Source organism: Saccopteryx bilineata, chromosome 3, assembly GCF_036850765.1.
Source record: "Saccopteryx bilineata isolate mSacBil1 chromosome 3, mSacBil1_pri_phased_curated, whole genome shotgun sequence".
In the NCBI taxonomy this organism is placed as follows: Eukaryota; Metazoa; Chordata; class Mammalia; order Chiroptera; family Emballonuridae; genus Saccopteryx; species Saccopteryx bilineata.
The window spans coordinates 72,114,010-72,132,729 of NC_089492.1; the positions used below are offsets into that span (position 1 = coordinate 72,114,010).

The 18,720-nt window shown below is 41.9% G+C and overlaps 1 protein-coding gene across 1 annotated transcript in view; it reads left to right on the forward strand.

The window, feature by feature from the left end:
- Positions 1-2,356: 2,356 nt before the first annotated feature.
- The window catches only part of CRISPLD1 (cysteine rich secretory protein LCCL domain containing 1), a 42,833-nt gene continuing 26,469 nt past the window's right edge, over positions 2,357-18,720 (forward strand). Inside the window, 2 exon segments of the mRNA XM_066266345.1 lie at positions 2,357-2,742; positions 3,690-4,006. Of these exon segments, the coding sequence (XP_066122442.1) occupies positions 3,749-4,006 (258 nt within the window). The 5' untranslated portion in view covers positions 2,357-2,742; positions 3,690-3,748.

An 18,720-nucleotide genomic window follows, 5' to 3' on the forward strand; every position in this document is an offset into this window, starting at 1 on the left:
AACCGCGACTTTACAAGTAACAGCCTTAGCCACACCAAAGTGCCACTTTTGCATGAATTCTGTTTGGAGATGTTTTCTTCTGTCTACAATACACATTTCTCAAGAACAAATACAAATGCCAACAGTATCATCTTTGAGTATTCACGAATATTGTGTCTGATTGCTCTTTAAAATGACATTTCCAGAATATATATTAAAGCAGGTATGTTAATGTTTAATATAGTGAATGTTTATTCTTTTACATAAATGTAAGACCTGCAGTACCATATTGAAAGGTAACAGAAACACTGAGAAAAGGCATATAAACTTTTTTTTTCTTGCCTAGGAAAAGACAAGAATTAAAATTTAAAACCAAATCTTATTTTCCTTAATGTAAGTCTGTAGGTGTCTAATGTATAATTTGTATACAATATACACCAACTTTATAATGGAAACATTCAAGAGTTAATGCAGGCCCTGACCGGTTGGCTCAGTGGTAGAGCGTCGGCCTGGCGTGCGGGGGACCCGGGTTCGATTCCCGGCCAGGGCACATAGGAGAGGCGCTCATTTGCTTCTCCACCCCCTCCCCTCCTTCCTCTCTGTCTCTCTCTACCCCTCCCGCAGCCAAGGCTCCATTGGAGCAAAGATGGCCCGGGCGCTGGGGATGGCTCCTTGGCCTCTGCCCCAGGTGCTAGAGTGGCTCTGGTCACGGCAGAGCATCGCCCCTGGTGGGCGTGCCGGGTGGATCCCCGTCGGGCGCATGTGGGAGTCTGACTGTCTCTCCCCATGTGGGAGTCTGACTGTCTCTCCCCGTTTCCAGCTTCAGAAAAATACAAAAAAAAAAAAAAAAAAGTTAATGCATTTTATTTCATTTATCATCTTAATTACTTTCTTCCTAAACTGAATTCTCTTTGAAAATGTTTCAAGTAATGTTATTATTACTCTTAATGGGTTTTTATTCTCCGTATACTTCAATAATACCTCATTAAAACTGCAGTATAGAAACATGCTCTTCATCTCTTGTGATAAAGGATAGTTCGTTTACCATAAACTTTGGGGTCTTCGATCACTTTTCAGGAGGGAAAGCTAGTTTTCTAAACCCCACATATGAGTGTTATAAATAATTTTTGTAAAGTACAAATGTCACAGTCTTCTTGTACTTAAGCTGCTATGAAATTGCAAAATTATACCATCTATGAAAGTCGCATGTCTCCAAAACCTCTCACCTCTGCACCCTTCTGCTAGGTGATACTACCTTTTTTCTTTATTTTGAGAAGCAAGGTATTATATTCACCAGAAGCTTAGATCTGAAGTTTTAGGTTTGATAAAGTGTAGTTGGATGGTGGAGACAGGCAGCAGCTCGGGATGGTTTGGGAGTTACTATCAGAATGTTTTACTTTATTTGATCATAAACTACCTACCCAAACATTTAGAGATAAAGAAAACTCAGCTCATGCCTCACTACAGAAAGAAAGCAAAGGCAAATTAACTGTTTCTTAACTAAAAAAAAAAAAAGTGCCTGTAGAAGCTGTTACTCCGCAGGATGAGCCTTTGTGAATGTAAAATTAGCAATTTTCCTACACCAGATTATAACACCACAAGCAACAAAAGAAACTCAACTGCTCATTTCACTCTCAATTCTAGGTTTGAGTTCCTGTTCACATAGCTTTGATAAATTAATTGAGGGTACACTTCATATCAACTTCATAAATGTCTACATAATCAGAAAAAAAAAGTGCTGTGGTCACCTTGGGAAGCGAATGCCACATATTTTTTGAATGGAGTGGGCTCTCAACTGTCAGGTAATCCAGAGTCGCAGATCACTCATCATTCTATGAAACCCCTTCCCCATCTGGTCATCATTAAGGTTTAAAGGAGCCAAACCCAACAACTTCTGAATTCTAGACAATGGCTCTTGGAAACAGAAGTGATCCCTTGGGAAAAATAAAGGGGAAAACCCTACTTTCCCTATCCCCCCTCCCCCAGTTCCCCTTAGGCATCTCCAAGCGCGGAGGTGCTAATACCTTGCCTCTCCCTCAGCTAGCTTTCCGGGGCAGCTCCTTCTTTGTAAGGGTTGTTAAAGTCATTTTAGTATCTCATCTGGAAGGAACCCGGAGCAGGGGAGCCGCGAGGGGCGGTAGGAACTGGGTCTTTCCTTGCACACGCCTCCCACATGGTCCGCACAGAGGCCGTGCGTCCTGACTCGGCTAGGCCCGCGGAGAGGCTGGCGGCGGCTCCCAGCGCCTGCGGCGGGCGCAGATCCAGGGCAAGGGAGCGGTGGGGTGGGCGAGGAGGGCGCTCACGTCACGTGCGCGCGCAGGGACCGCAATAAATGCCCCGGGCTGGAGCGAGCGGCTGAAGCTCTCGGCGCCTGGCTCTGCGCACCGCAGCTGCACGGAGCAGGAGCCCCAGGTCGCCGCCAGCCTCCGCCGCCGGGCTCTGCTGTCCCCGCCCCCATCTCTTGCAGAGAACGCTCAGAGACGCCCGGGCGCGCACCCTGGCCAACTAACTAGACTGCCTCCTGTGCGCCCCAACTCCAGCCTGTAACTTTGGGGAGCTTTGCCTGCTCCTTGGTGCAGGTCTTGGAGGAACGCGGAGGCCCAGGCTCGCGTTCCGCTGCAGTTGGCGCCCTGGTCTCCTCGGACGCACGGTCCCCGGTCCTTCTCGAACCGGGCATTCTGTGTGCGGTAGCGTGTGCATCGGGGGCGGGAGGCCGCCGAGCTCGTTGGGCTCCACTTTCGTAGGGAACCTCACACTGGAGAGGTAAGGACCTTTCTGAAACTTATCGCCGAGTATCATGCATCTCCCTTTTCCTAGCTACTTTTTTTCTTCTTAACACCTACTTTTTAAAAAAACCAACTTGCAGAGAGCAAGGTTAGACTGGAGGGTGGGTGGGCTCCTCGGAAAGCAGCCGCGATGGAGACTGCGGGAAGCTGGCTCTTGTAAGTGACCGAGTTTCACCCCCTCCTTCTGGCGCGCGCTTTCCTTTGGGGTTGGGTGAGCCGTGTGCGCTTGCGGCGTGTGGCCAGGAGGGCTCTGAAGTTGCGGGTGAAGTGTCAGTTCTCTGGTGTGCGGGCCACGGGTTAGGCACACTTCCCAGGAAAGAATGGTGGAATCTTCTTAGCTAGCGTACTAGTATAGACGAGACTTGCAACAGTTACCTGAACCATTCGTTCGCTTTCCTTCAGTGGGCCCTCTAGTTGTACCTATGGATACATCTATGAATAACATTTTATACTTCTTTAGAATAGTCACTTAAGTTTTAGAATGTTGTAGGCATTCTGAATGTCTGTGAACTGAAGCTGGGACACTGGGATCAAAATAATGGCTTACAGGGGAACTCGGACTTCTAGATTGATATAAAACATACTAGATAGGTAATGCCCTTTGAAGGCTGTGTGTAATTAGAGCCATGTACAGCCTTGTAATTCAGAAATTATTGTCAGATTTTGACTCTTGTGGGCTACTTTTGCCATTTCTTTTTGGCCTTATGTATATTTTCTTGGAAAATATGTTGTCTGTTTTGTAGGAGCAATACACTGAAGGAATAATGTGTAGGATTAGTTGTTTCAAAAGTGCATGTCCATTTGCTGGCATTATGCATAGACAGATCAATCTGGTACACTCCGCTTTGTAACTGTCTTATTTTCATTACTAGAAAATCAATTCTGCCTAGATTTTCACATTAATCACACTGCATGTCGTTATAGCCAAGCGAGGAAGAGCTTGTCTTGGAGATTTTCCCGGGGAAATCTTGAGATCATTCATTATGAAGTGTACTGCACGGGAGTGGCTCCGATTGACCACACTGCTATTCGTGGCTAGAGCAATTCCAGCCATGGTGGTTCCTAATGCCACTTTATTGGAGAAACTTTTGGAAAAGTACATGGATGAGGATGGTGAGTGGTGGACAGCCAAGCAAAGAGGGAAAAGGGCCATCACAGACAATGACATGCAGAGTATCTTGGACCTTCATAATAAATTACGAAGTCAGGTGTATCCAACCGCATCTAATATGGAGTATATGGTAAGGAAATTTGTCTGATGGTATGTACAAAGAAATGTCTTTTGATTCTTTCTGCCTTTTTGGTTAAATTCCCTCATGCTATTATTTGATCTTTACCATTTGTCCTGTATGAAACAAAAAAGTTTTTTTTTTCTTCGAGAGTATCTTTCAATGCATATTTATTTATGAGTGTTTATTTCATTATAAGAGCTTTTTGAATTTCAGAGTCAAATTAAATACCTCTAGACGTCAATGCTCCTAGTAAGTGCTCTAAATTCTACTCTGATTAGGAATATTCCAATCCAGAAAATATGAACAGCTGGTGTATTGCTTTTCAGTGACTAAGTAGAATAATTATTTTCTACTTCTTAACTAAGGGAACCTTCTTGTGAATGGTGGGTCTTAAAAATCGGGGACCAGTAATGTGAAGAAGCTTTCTGGATTGCTGATTATAGAGAAGGAGGCAAAAGGAGGTTTACAGTTGTTCATATAAAAACAATACAATGATTAATAAATAGTAATACAAGAATAAACTCTACAGAAAGAAACTGAATTTCAAGTGCTCACAGCTGTAAACCTCCTTTTGCCTCCACACATATACGTATAATCTTTTTGCAAAGGGCTCATGTTTCTTACATATATGTACATGAAATATTGTAAAGGTTACATTTCTGTGTTGGCTTTATGTTTAGTGCTTGGCAGTAGCTTTTTTTTCTCTCTAGGGTGTATTTGTGAACTTTGAAGTGTGAAACTCAGCTCGGGCAAAGGATTAAATAAAAATATGTGACATATTTTTAAGAATGTTATATTTATTCTTATAGCAAAATATGAAGTTTGGGAAACAAATTATTTTTTAATATCACTGGCGTATAACCCATTGATATAGTACTTCATACCCTCAATATTTAGAAAAAAATTTTAAAAATCTATTATAATTCTTACATTAGTTAAGAATGTACTGTCAAAGACTGATCATAAATAATCATTGGTGATAGCAAACTTATTTAATGAATACTGTATTGGGAATACCATATTTCCTTGAATACATTGCAGGGTGAAGTTAATTTCAGTATATTCTAGTTTTTCTTTTCTGCATTTATGTTAGTTTTGATGGGTATAGTCTGTTTAGGTGTAACTTTTGTCAAACTTGGGAATTTAAAGTTTACATTACCCATTACAAAATATGGCATTATTATGTTAGCTTCTTTACCCTAAAGAAAGTAGGTAGCACTCCTTAGAACTCATCCTAAATTAACAACTGGGGCTCAGCCATCAGGCTGTCGAGGTTTAAATTTTGGCACTGATACCCTTTAACAATGTGACTGGGTAATTTACTAACTTGTCTCAACTTTAGTTTCCTCGTGTTAATCTAGCATGTGCACTCACCTCTGAAGGTTGGTATGAGAATTGAATGACATGACCTGTGTAAAGTTTAGCTCATTATCAGGTATATTGCAAGGTCTCATGAAATGTTAATAAGACATATAACTACCTTACCAGTGGTGGCAAAGTGAATAAAGCCGCTAACCTGGGATGCTGAAGTCCCAGGTTCAAAGCCCAAGGTCACTGGCTTGAGGGGGGATCATCAACATGATTCCATGGTCACTGGCTTGAGCCCAGGGGCTGCTGGCTTGAAGTCTAGTGGCTGCTGGCTTGAAGTCCGATGGCCTGAGGCCAAGGTCTCTGGCTTGAGCACCGGGTCACTGGCTTGGCTAGAGCCCTTCCTCACCCTACCCTCAAGGCACAAATGAGAAGCAATCATTGAACAACTAAAACACTACAACTACAAATTGATGCTTCTCATTTCTGTTGGTTTCTCTCTCTCTCTCTGTCTCTCTGTCATACACACACACACACACACACACACACACTTACAAAAAACATGACTAATTTTATATCTCCACATAGTGTTTAATTAGAGTATCTGAGGAAATCATCAGCTCTTTTCAAAGTTCTGTGCAGGAAATGACATTGGTAATGTCTTGTTTCTGCTTTTTGTATATTTTTAAATGTTTGTCCAAAGTAAAATAGTTTAATGACTTCTTCATCAGTGAGCTTTCAGACAGAAAGAGGCAATTATGGAGCCTTTCCAAGTAGGCCATGGTGTGCTCATTCCACACGGATAGGTATTCAGTTGCTTTTTATTTAAAATAAGAAAGAACTTGGGAGTTCAAACCCTCAAAAAGAAATCTTAGCGTATTTGTGTGTATTTTAAGTAATATGGAAATAATGAAAGAACAGTTCTGTGATTCGTTTTTGTCTGACTTCCAAAGAAAATAACTGTCTATTGTATGATGTCTAGTCTGGGCTGTTTATCTGCCTTTTTTAGTTTCACTGGTTTTATTCTGTCTTTGAAATGCAGATTCAGAAACCAGCCAGGGTTGATGTTGTGTTGCCCTGAGAGACAACTGTGATTTGGCCATTACCTGGGCTGCACAGGAGTTTCATGCCCATCTGTAATACTGGGACACATTTTCTAGACTACACATTCAAAAGGGAGTTAAAGGAACGAACAATACTGTTTTGTTTGAAATACTATTGATGTACACTGCTCACAAGAATTAGGGGATATTTTATTGCATCATATTCATTGTGAAACATCCCCTAATTCTGCTCCCAAAAATTAGGGGATATTGTATTGCTTCATATTTATTTTGAAATATCCCCTAGTTTTTGGGAGCAGTATATGTGTTTATAAGTGCAGATGTTTCTCAACCAGGTGAAAACATAATTTATTCAAATAATTATATAGAGTGAATTTATTCAGAGAAAAAAATAAAAAAATCGCTAAAGAGCTGTTCCCTGTACAATCCGTGTAATGCTGTATGCTAAACGCCACCACCTTTGGTCATATTACATTAAATGTGTGAATAGCCAGTTACTTTATTTACATTTGGTGTTTATTTTGGTCTATTCTTTGTCCTTCAGCCTGTGGCAGCCAGGCCACATCAACACTCACTGACTCCACATTCCTACCCCTACTCTTACACTCATTTAGTTAATAGGGTTAAACACTGACTCTGGAAAGCCACATGTTCCTGTGAAGAGCTTACAGATTAGTTGGGAGGAAAGAATAGATACGTTGGAAAATTTTCAAGTAAGCAGAGAGAACCAAATTCTGTGCGCATGTGTGAATAATGCCAAAGGAACATAGAATAGTGGGATATTCCTAATGGTCAGAGTTAAGGGTGGAAGATGATGTATGTATATTGTTCCTGGAAGGTGGTCAGAACCATGAACTGTGGCAAAGGGTGGAGGGCGTATCTCAGGATGAGGACCAGGAATGGACAGACAGACATGGGTGGCAGGGTTTTTGTTGAGAACTAGAAGCAGTGAGATTGATGAAAGTACAGACCTGAGGCGGAGTCAGAAAGGGGAGAATGGGTTATTTATGATGGAAACCAGTGATCCTAAGGAGAGATGTTACCCACCCTTAATTTAGAGTAAATTAAGAAACTGGAGCTTTTTGGTTATCAAATGAAGTTGTTGCTGAAGGGGCAACAGATTTCAGAGCAAAAAATACTGGCTTAGGATCAAGATAGCAGCAGGTTCATTTTTTGTCTGTCCTGCATATACGTCTGTGAACTCCAATAGTTGGCAACCGTTCTGGGCATTGCTTTACTCATTGGTAAATTCCTGTAAAGACGTGAATCCCACAGGCTGTAGTGAGATCACAGATTTGAACTGTTGAGCATATTTACTTTCTTCAAACCTTTCCTTTTCATGAGTACTAAGACCCCCATCACTTGGTTCTTTTATTTTTCTGGTTATTTTGTCAAAACGTTCTTGTTTCCTGCTCATCTCTTAAAACTTTTTTCCTCAGGTCTTTGCTCTTGGCCTTCATCCTTCCTTCAGGGCCTTACCTATTCCTTTGACTATAAATACCCTCCATTTGTTGATGGGTCTGTAGTCTATATCTCCATCCAGCAATCCTCTTTGAGAGTCATTTGCTACTGCCTGGATCATCTCTGTGTAATATTACCAACAGTTACTTCAAGCTTAAGATGTCTAAAGAGAACACACACCGTCTTGCCCTTTTCCTCCACCCCTGCCTGTCATCTCACTGCCTTTCCTGGATTCTCTCTCATTGACATCTGCTCAGCCATCTCTAAGCAAATAACGAGAATAGCGACCCAGGAAATCAGGCACATCCTCAACTTCTGCTTTCCCCACCTGTTTCCACACACGAGTGGAGATGCACAATTACTTGCCAGTTGGCGGGCTGTGTCTCAGAAATGTCCTTTGAATCTGTCTCTTCTATTTCATCCTAACCTTTGCTAACCCCGAGGCTGGTACCACAGCTCCGATCCAACAGCCTCAACCAGTCTACTCCTACTTTATTTCTACTTTACTCCACCTGTCACACTGTTACAAAATCTTTGTTTTCCCTCAAACAAACCTGGATGGTCGCCCAGCTGCACAAGCCTTGTGTTAGCTCTCTGCTGCTCCCAGGTCAAGCCCACACTGACTAGCTTAGAAGAGGAAGCATGTCCAGTCCAGTGGGCCTCTTCCTCTCAACTGCTTTTTGTATGTTTGCATCTGGGTTCACAGTGAACTACTCACTGTTCCTAAAGATGGTGGTGCTTTTTATGCTCTGTGCCTCCTTGCTCCGTGTCCTCTGTGCCCACCATGCCTGTGCTTCTGTCTCCTCCCACAGTCTTCCTCAAGACTCAGGACAAACACCTTCCTGTGAAACTTTCTCTGGCACACCCATTCCCCTGCCGCATGCCTTCTGTGCCCCTCAAGTATTTTGTGCAACCCTAGTTAGTGTTAAAATTTTATTGCAATTAAATATTGACATGTGTTTTCTTTTCCAAGACTTTGAATTCCTAGAAAGGTAGGGATCTTGCCTTATTTCTCTTTATAAACCTGTGCCTGAGGCATAGAAGAAATACTCAATAAATGCTTGTTGATTAACTGTTGTCGAATGCTCAATAAATGTTGAATGAAGGGGTGTATGGAACATGAGGTGAGGCTACATATGAGATAAATATGAGGGATCGGTGAGAAAGAGGAATTAAAATAATAAAAGGTCTGGTAGGTAGGATACCACCAACACCAGAGATTCAGACATGGAATTTGGAACCACCAGAGTTGTAGGAATAAATGCTTCAAATATTTCAGGATTTTTATTTCCTACTTTTAAAAATATTCATGGTATACTATAAATTGTCCAATCATACAGAGCCACTGAGAGAACAGTAAAAATATTCAAATGTTCTGGAACTTAAAACAACAGAATGAATTAATGGGTACGTACCTCTTGCTACAAATTTTTAACATAGATGACTAAAATCCAAATAGTTCACTGTGATACAAAATGTACCTAAGTCTAGAAGGTGCTTTTAGCAACCAGGATACTTTACCTAAAAAGGACACATGGGCCAATTATATGAGCCATTTTCCACCATTGTAATAACTATTTCCATGCCTTTTGGAGCACTGTGCCAGCCTGTGCGGACAGGTGGATCCTATGCCTGCTGGCTCGCCCCTCACCTGTGGCTCCCACTGGGGGAGAACATTAGCACACACATTTCCCAATGCTGGGGCCTCTCCTTTTTTGCTAGGGAACCAGAGGCGCTGAGCCAACCAACCAAGGGTTCTTTAGGTCCCACAGTCATGAAAGTGTGGGTTTTGTCCTGTTTCTGACAGTCTGTAGCCTGAATCCAAGACTGAAAAAGTGTGCTTTATTTTATTATTATTATTATTATTTTTGTATTTTTCTGAAGCTAGAAACCGGGAGAGACAGTCAGACAGACTCCCGCATGCGCCCCACCGGGATCCACCCGGCACACCTACCAGGGGGCCACGCTCTGCCCACCAGGGGGCGATGCTCTGCCCCTCCTGGGCGTCGCTCTGCCGCGATCAGAGCCACTCTAGCGCCTGGGGCAGAGGCCAAGGAACCATCCCCAGCACCCGGGCCATCTTTGCTCCAATGGAGCCTCGCTGCGGGAGGGGAAGAGAGAGACAGAGAGGAAGGAGAGGGGGAGAGGTGGAGAAGCAAATGGGCGCTTCTCCTGTGTGCCCTGTTCTGGAATTGAACCCGGACCTCTACACGCCAGGCCGACGCTTTACCACTGAGCCAACCTGCCAGGGCCCTGAAAAAGTGTGCTTTAGATTGTGAGTTTCTTTGTTTACTCTCGTAAATCCGAGTCTTCTGATGTTATTCGCTGCTAGCGACATAGATTCAGAATAAATGCTGATAATGAAGTGATGGCCTGTGACTCCTTTAGTGAAGGCTCAGTGTTTACACAGCTCTTATCTTGCCAAAAGTGGCAGGAATTCACTGCAAATAAGGTTTTATGGCAACTTGATTTCTAAAATGATACTTTTCTCTCTATTTATTTGCACTTGCCTGGTAATTTTCAAAAATACAGAAATTTCAAATATATCTGCTTCTATTGATATATAAAATAATTTACATGCACTGAAACGTAATATCATTCTGGGTTCAAAACATATTATCATTATTTAAAGTTACTAAGGCTTTTTAATTCTCTATCTGAAGTAGCTTATCTAATTTTTCTAAGTATTTATATAACATGGTTATAAAATTAATAACAGTTTATTAATAAATAACACAGTTTAGACACATTGTTTTAAGTATCTTTGTCTACAGAATTAAACTTTTACAAAACCTAATTTGAATAGATAGTTGTATTTAAAAAAATAACACTTCCAAATTAACATATTGTTGTTTTGGGGGGGGTTGACTGTTGCATTGTAGATGTCAACACTTCTAGGAAAAAAGTGACATTACATTTCAGTTCTGTTACATTTAGTAATTACCCTGGAGTTTGGGGAGATTAAAGAGTAACCAGGCAGTGGTGCAGTGGATAGAGTGTTGGATTGGGATGTGGAGGACCCAGGTTTGAAACCCCAAGGTTACTGGCTTAAGTGCAGGCTCACCAACTTGAGTGTGGGGTCTCTGGCTGAGCATGGGATTGTAGACATGACCCCATGGTCGCTGGCTTGAGCCCAAAGGTCACTGGCTTGCAGCCCAAAGTCGCTGGCTTGATCCCAAGGTTACTGGCTTGAGCAAGGGGTCACTCACTCTGCTATAGGCCTCCCCACCCCCACCCCCCATCAAGGCACATATGAGAAAGCAATCAATGAACAACTAAGGTGCGGCAATGAAGAATTGATGCTTCTCATCTCTCTCCCTTCCTACCTGTCGGTCCTCTCTGTCTCTCATCTCTCTTCCTTCCTGCCTCACTGTCCCTCTTGCTAAAAAAAAAAAAAGATTCCTCCATAAATGTAAGCAGCAAATCTAAGGTCTTAGCAAGGCAGGGAAAAAGTAGTAGTTTCAACATACGAATGGAACACCCAGAATCAGAAAAATGCCACAAACTTTTGAAATTGTTACTGTTACTTATTCCTTTCAGGTACTAGGAGTTGACCAAATATAGGCACTGTCTTGAGCTTAGTAGTACACACAAAATATTCTTCTTTGCCTGGAACAAGTGTGAAAGACCTTGAATCTCCAAACTCGGCAAGGGGGTCCATGGCTGACATGTGAAGGCTCGAAGTGACAAGGGTTCCCTCAAAAAAAAACAGGGTTGGGGATTTAAATGAGGACAGGTACAGATCACCGTCAAGGCTCACTTTCGGTCTGAGTATTAGAAAGATAGTTAAGCTATTTGAACAGATGAATAGCATGATCTTATTCAGAATCACTCAGGCTTTGTTGACAATAGATGTTAGGTGGTAAGGAGGTGGGACAGAGGTGTGAGCAGGAAGACAGGCTATTGCAATAATCTGTCTTACAGGTGACAGTGGCTAGGAGTGGGGTGGTTGCTGTAAAGGTAGTGAGAGTGGCAAGGGTGTGGATACACATGAAAACCCCTATGTAATTATATCAGTCTTGGAAATTTCAAGGAAGCCTTGCTGCAGGACTAATGATGTTGACTGACTTGGTCCGTCAGGCTGACAGTAGCCTGGGAGTTCCAAATCTGGTGCAAGTCTAAATCCATCCAAAAACTGGCTGCCAATTTTTGAAAATCGGTGAGAGTTTTCATTCTGGTTTAAATATTAATGGGGAAGATTCTGAATCTTTCAACAGGTAGTGACTTTTAGAATAGTGAGATTCCAGAAATCACCTGCTTGCCAGCCCAGTTTCAAGAGATTAGAGGAGTTGGCACCAACCTCTGCCTCCTCACTTCCCAGGATGAGAATGCATGCTGTTTTCGCGTGTGATCTGCCCTCCCCTCTCAGAAGCTGGTTTACTCTCACTCCCTCCATAAGCAACAGAAGATGAGAACTTTAGCAGGAGAAGCAGAACAAGGCAATGGCCTGATTCCTCTTCAGAAATTACCATATTCTGCTTAAGGTAGGCTAGGCTCAGCTATGATGTTCACTAGATTATTTGTATTAAATGCCTTTTTGACGATGATGTTTTCAACCAATAATGGGTTTATCCTGATGTAAGTAAGCCCATGATGTTGCTGGTGGAAATAGGGCTCTTGCATAATCATGAGAAAAGCATTTCCAGCCTGGCCAGACAGTGACACAGTGGATAGAGCGTTGGACTGGGACACAGAAGATCTAGGTTAGAAACCCCGAGGTTGCTGACGTGTGCGCGGGTTCACCAGCTTCAGCGCAGGGTCACTGGCTTGAGCATGAGGTCATAGACATGACCCTGTGGTCACTGGCTTGAGCCCAAAGGTCTCTGGCTTGAGCAATGGGTCACTTGCTCTGCTGTAGCCCCTCAATCAAGACACATATGAGAAAGCAATCAATGAACAACTAAGGTGCTGCAATGAATAATTGATACTTCTCATCTCTCTCCCTTCCTGTCTGTCCCTATCTGTGCCTCTCTTTCTCTCTCTCTCTTTCTCTCTCTCTCTCTCTCTCTCTCTCTCTCTCTCTGTCACACAGAAAAAGAAGGAAAGAAAGAAAAGCATTTCCGGGACCCACATGTAGGAAGATGAGGTGTAGTGGTAAGATATTTTGTAGTAGAAACAAAGGACTGTCCCCAGATACCTGGTATCTTATCCACAGACAGGTGGTTTAGCTCTGTCTCGCTGTGGAATAAGTCCCAGCCTGGTGAGTTTAAGTGTCCCATGAGGAAGGTCAGGATCCAGAGCTAAAACCCATCATCCTGGGCTTTTGTGATCCAGCATAGTCTCTGCTCCCGGCTTTTCTCCTGCCAGCATTATGATGCTGCACCCATGCCCTTGCTGCCGGTCCCACATGGCTGCTATGAGAGAGTGAGAGGGCAAACTGGAGCGTACACATGCTACAGATAGGGGCCTTTGTTAAGATTTGATTATGTTACCTCCAGCTAGGAAGAGTGCAGGCTTTTTTTCAAACTAACCAGTCTTTCTTAATCCTTCATGGGCTTGTGCTGGGTCCTCCCTTTATCCTTCAAACTGATCTTTTTTCCAGGCTTTCCAGGCTAACCTGTGCCCCTTTATGTTGCCATTTTGGCTCCTACTGTGCATGCCCCAAAGGTTTTCTGCATTGTCATCTGGTGTCTACTGCACATGTAGTTATCTACTTCTCCCTGCGCCATCTTGACTTCTACTTCACAGGCACCAAGCAGAGGAATTTCCTGCACTACCCTCTCCCCTCCCATAATCCCATTACACTGCTCATCCCCTAAGAGAAAGGGGAGGATGTTAATCTCCTTGGGAGGCAAATGTTGCAATCCCTGGGGTGTCTAGAACCTCTAGCTTCCTAATTAATTAGGCTTAATGTCTGATTCCATTTCCTCCTTTCCTTAAGTAACTAGCTACCTGTACTAACAATCCTAAATCGAAAAGCATCTGTACTCAGAGGTGATGAGTGTGGTCGAAAAGGGAGGAATACATACTTTAAATTCACCTCCCATGCTCTGACTTTCTGTCTGTGTCTTCCACTGGCCAAATCCAACTGGAATCCAGGGCTCAGAGAGCTTGAAGCAACTCGGTATCTACAAGTTGAGACTTTGGGGACAGAGAGAATGACACTTAGGGACTGAGAAAGGCTATGTAGGAAAAAATGAGTATTTAACATAGTATTTCTCAGATTTTCAAATAAGGAAAAACCATATTTTTAAAAACTATCACCTTAATCATTGTTTAATTGTTGAAGAAGACAAAGCTAAGAGGCATGTTCCTAAAGGATGTCTGAAAAGCTCATTGAGAATGTTATGGTTATTAAAGTAGCTTTAAGGTTCCTACTAACAGGGGAGAACAGGAAACCATATGGCTTACATAGCAACCAATGACTGTTTGGAAAAGAACAATTTATCATTCTTGATGCAGGAATCATTAGTGAAAATGTAACACACATTTCTCAATATAAGAACAATGACCAACTTAATATAGCAATTTTATTAAAAGCATGTAAACATATACATTTTTAATTGTTTTATGTTAGCCTTTGGTGTAAATATAGATTATATAGTGTTAAATTGTACATTTCGGTTTCTGTGTCCATAATCTTTTTCTTGTACTACTTTGTCCAAAAAGTTTTTCATTTGCTAACTTATCTCTTTTTCTTTGAAAGTTAGAAAAGCATCCTTTAGTACAATAAATAAAAGCAATTAGTACTCTATTTAGTTTCAACACCCAAGTTATTTTGCTGTTCAAATGTAAACTATAAACTAATGCATAAATAGATGCTATAGAGTGATTTATTGTGAGAGTTTATTTTCCCTTTTGTATATTTTTCTGGGCTTGAGATTCAGATTAGTCTTGAATCTATCTAAAATCATAGGGTTATCAGTAAACTAAAATATGGGTGTTCGTTATTATAAATTGAGCCAATGCATAAAGTACAGGTAGATGGTATTTTCTCAATAGCTAAAGGATTTCCTTAAATACTGTGGTCATCTCAAGCCTCCAGAACATAATCTTAAAGATTACTAACTACTCCTATCTTAATTGACAAGAAAAACAATGAATTGCCCTGGCCGGTTGGCTCAGTGGTAGAGCATCGGCCTGGCGTGCAGGAGTCCCGGGTTCGATTCCTGGCCAGGGCACACAGGAAAAGCACCCATCTGCTTCTCCACCCCTCCCCCTCTCCATCCTCCCTCTCTCTCTCTTCCCCTCCCGCAGTGGAGGCTCCATTGGAGCAAAGTTGGCCCGGGTGCTGAGGATGGCACCATGGCCTCTGCCTCAGGCGCTAGAATGCCTCTGGTCGCAATAGAGCGATGCCCCAGATGGGCAGAGCATCGCCCCCTGGTGGGCATGCTGGGTGGATCCATGTTGGGTGCATGTGGGGAGTCTGTCTGACTGCCTCCCCATTTTCAACTTCAGAAAAATATAAATAAATAAATAAATAAATACCAGTATTCAATAAATCCTCATAAAAAATAAAAGGAAAACAATGAAGACATTATAGCCCTAATTTTTTGACAAAGTCAGCACAAGGGTATGACATTTACAAAAATAATCCAAGTTCAGCTTTTCAAGAGTTTCTGTACTTTGGCAATTCAGACCGAACGCATTTAAAATAGATCTTCCAAGTCATTGGAAAACTATATGATTAAGAAGGAGAGGAGGGAAAGAACAATTTCTTTAGAGGAAAATCTCTGATGGATTCAATGACCAAGAAATATGAATGGACAGGTGCTAGACCCTCATTCCCTGTGTGGTGATGCAGTGTACAGTTCTGGCATCGGGTCTTAGAAATGTCGTTGCTTGAATTTCTCTCCTGGTCTACCAAATCAGAATTTGGGTTATAGAAAGACCTGGTGATTTATAAGCTCTTTAAAGGTCCGGAGAGGCAGCTGTGGAGCAGTCCACATTGAAGAGGAGTGGTATAGAAGCGCTTTAGTAAGTCATGGCCGGACTCAGGAGAGCCTTGGCCGTGTGATGAGATGGGGTGAATTAGCAGATGTTCTGTAGAAATGGAAGGATTGTGTCCAGTTGATGGCCCCGCTGTCCCGCAAGGACCCTCTACCCTACATTGTGGATTCAGTCTGTGTCATATTGAAATAATGGGCTTAACTGAAATCATCTGTGAGTTTATCCACATATTAAATATCCATTTCAAGAATTATTTTAATTTTAATAAAATGAAGAGGCAATTCCCTAAATTTTAGATTGCTCCATTTTAAAGGTTTTTTTAGGCCTTGTTTTGAAGTGAAATTTAAGTAAAATTCTGCCACATTGTCCCACATCTCTAACTCTCAGGAGGCCCTAATATGTGTGTTGCCCCAGGTAATGCTACTTTCTCGGGACCTGGGAGGGCTTGTCTGTCAAGTCACACAGGTGTTTCCTTTGAAATCTGAGCCTCGTGCATTTTCCCTGTGCCTACAAAGTCTTTTCAAAACAGGTGAAGCAGAGTAGTTAAACACCTGAGGTCATTTCTGAGTTGTCAGGAATGTGTTGCTGCTCTGCTACATAGTACTTTTTATACTTGATGACTTTGTCGTAAAAATGTCATACACTCTGTCAGCGTGGATGGGCTGGCTTATTTATTTCATTGATGTCATTTTCCATACAGGTCTAATAATACCACCAACAGGGAGAAAAGAAGGTGGCTTTAAAGATTGTATAAGGAGGCATTGTGTTTGGAACTTAAATCTGAAATCTCATGGAATGTCTAATGTGTTGCTTTCATAGAATAACAGATTCATTCTTGAAGGTTAAGTTATTGCCATTGAAAGGATCACATTGACACTTATCCTATTTAGTTTTGAATTGCACTTTCTGATTTAAATAGGAAAACACAACAGTGATTTGGCAGGGATTTTGTTTTGACATAGGATGGGTAATTTGCAAACATGTTTTTCCCGAAGTGGGGGCCTACTGAGAATTATCTTTTAAAGGTGGAATCTAGAACAAGATAACTCAGTCTGTCTGATTTTCTTCAATTACTTCTGTTCATGAGTTGGCTGGAAAGTCCTGCTGTTCCTTTTAGCTGTGGGAAAAAATTACACGTAGAAAACAGCTTTATTTCAAAAATTTTACTATAGGGTTTTTAGGATGAAGCTGAAGAGAGGCTTGGTGTTACATTTCTTACTGAGAATGTTTTCTTGTCTTATTCAGTTAATTAATATTCAGCTGTATTTATCAGTTTTGGATGATATTAAAACTTTCTCAAATAGAGATGATTTAGGAACAGTTGAGCTCTGCTCTAGACATAAAATTGGAAGATCTGAAATATTCTTGGTTTTACAGCCCTGCAACCACAAAAACAGCTTTTGCTTCTTAGTTGAGAAATGCCCTTAATTGTCAAGAGAAAGATTATTTTACAGTTTGTATTGTTTTACAAGCATGACGAGGCATTCTGTAAGAGACTATAAGAACAAAATAGGATTTTAAAGCTAAAAGAAATCGAAGACTTGTTTCAGCTTCCTGATGTTACAGCTAAAGAAACAAACAGACCTCGACATAATCAAAGAGATAATTATTTTTTCTTTTTTTTGTATTTTTCTGAAGCTGGAAATGGGGAGGCAGTCAGACAGACTCCCGCATGTGCCCGACCGGAATCCACCCGGCATGCCCACCAGGGGGCGATGCTCTGCCCATCCGGGGCGTCGCTCTGTCACGACCAGAGCCACTCCAGCGCCTGGGGTCAAGGAGCCATCCCCAGTGCCCGGGCCATCTTTTGCTCCAATGGAGCCTTGGCTGCGGGAGGGAAAGAGAGAGACAGAGAGGAAGGAGAGGGGGAGGGGTGGAGAAGCAGATGGGCGCTTCTCCTGTGTGTCCTGGCCGGGAATCGAATCCGGGACTCCTGCATGCCAGGTCGACGCTCTACCACCGAGACAACCGGCCAGGGCCAGAGATAAATTTTAAAATATACAAAATCAGTAGCAAAAAAGAAAAACTCTTCCAGGGTGTATCATGTATTTTAATTACCCATAATTTGAGTAGTTTGAACAAGGGAAAGCATATTTTTATCTCTGTCTGTAGAAGAAAGAAGGAAATTTAACACTAATGATTTATCACTAGTTTATCACCTGCAAATATCCAGGAGACATAGCCCTACTAGGGAAGGGAGATTTCCAGTGCCATTGAAAGCGGAATGCTTTGGCTATTCTCCACCGCTCAGAATGGAAGTAGCCTTGGAGCTACAAGCAGGTATTCTCAGTTAAGTGTGCAGATGTATGTGTATGCACCACAAAAGAAGGAATTTTTGGGGATTTGCTTTTCAAAATTTATTTTCAATGCTTAGTTTTTAGAAATAATTTTGTCACACTGATAGTGTTCTGAGGTAAGAAGGTGAGGCCAGAGCTTCCAGCCTAAATCTGGACTTCCAGTGAAATTTGCCTTTTCAACACCACTGTGGTTTCTTCATGTTACTGCTTTGCCAGAGAGCAGTGCATATCTTAAAAGTCCATATTAGCCTGACCTGTGGTGGCGCAGTGGATAAAGCGTCAACCTGGAAACACTGAGGTTGCCGGTTCGAAACCCTGGGCTTGCCTGGTCAAGGCGCATATGGGAGTTGATGCTTCCTGCTCCTCCCCCTTCTCTCTCTCTCTCTCTCTCCTCTCTATAATGAATAAATAAAATCTAAAAAAAAAATTTTTTTAAAAAAGTCCATATTAAGTAGCAGATTGTATCATGGACTGGTGTTCATTGTCACTAATTAGGCTACCTAATGGTATGATAGTCAAGGACCAATTTATTTTGCACTTATTTTGGAATTCCATTAAAGTTATATCAATTTTACACAAAGGTATAATGAATTAAAATACCATTTTTATATTATTTAGATAGTCTTTTAAATTGTTAGATAATTAATTACATTAATTATTATCTCCCCCCTTTTTTTAAAGTGCATCTTAACAATATAGAGAC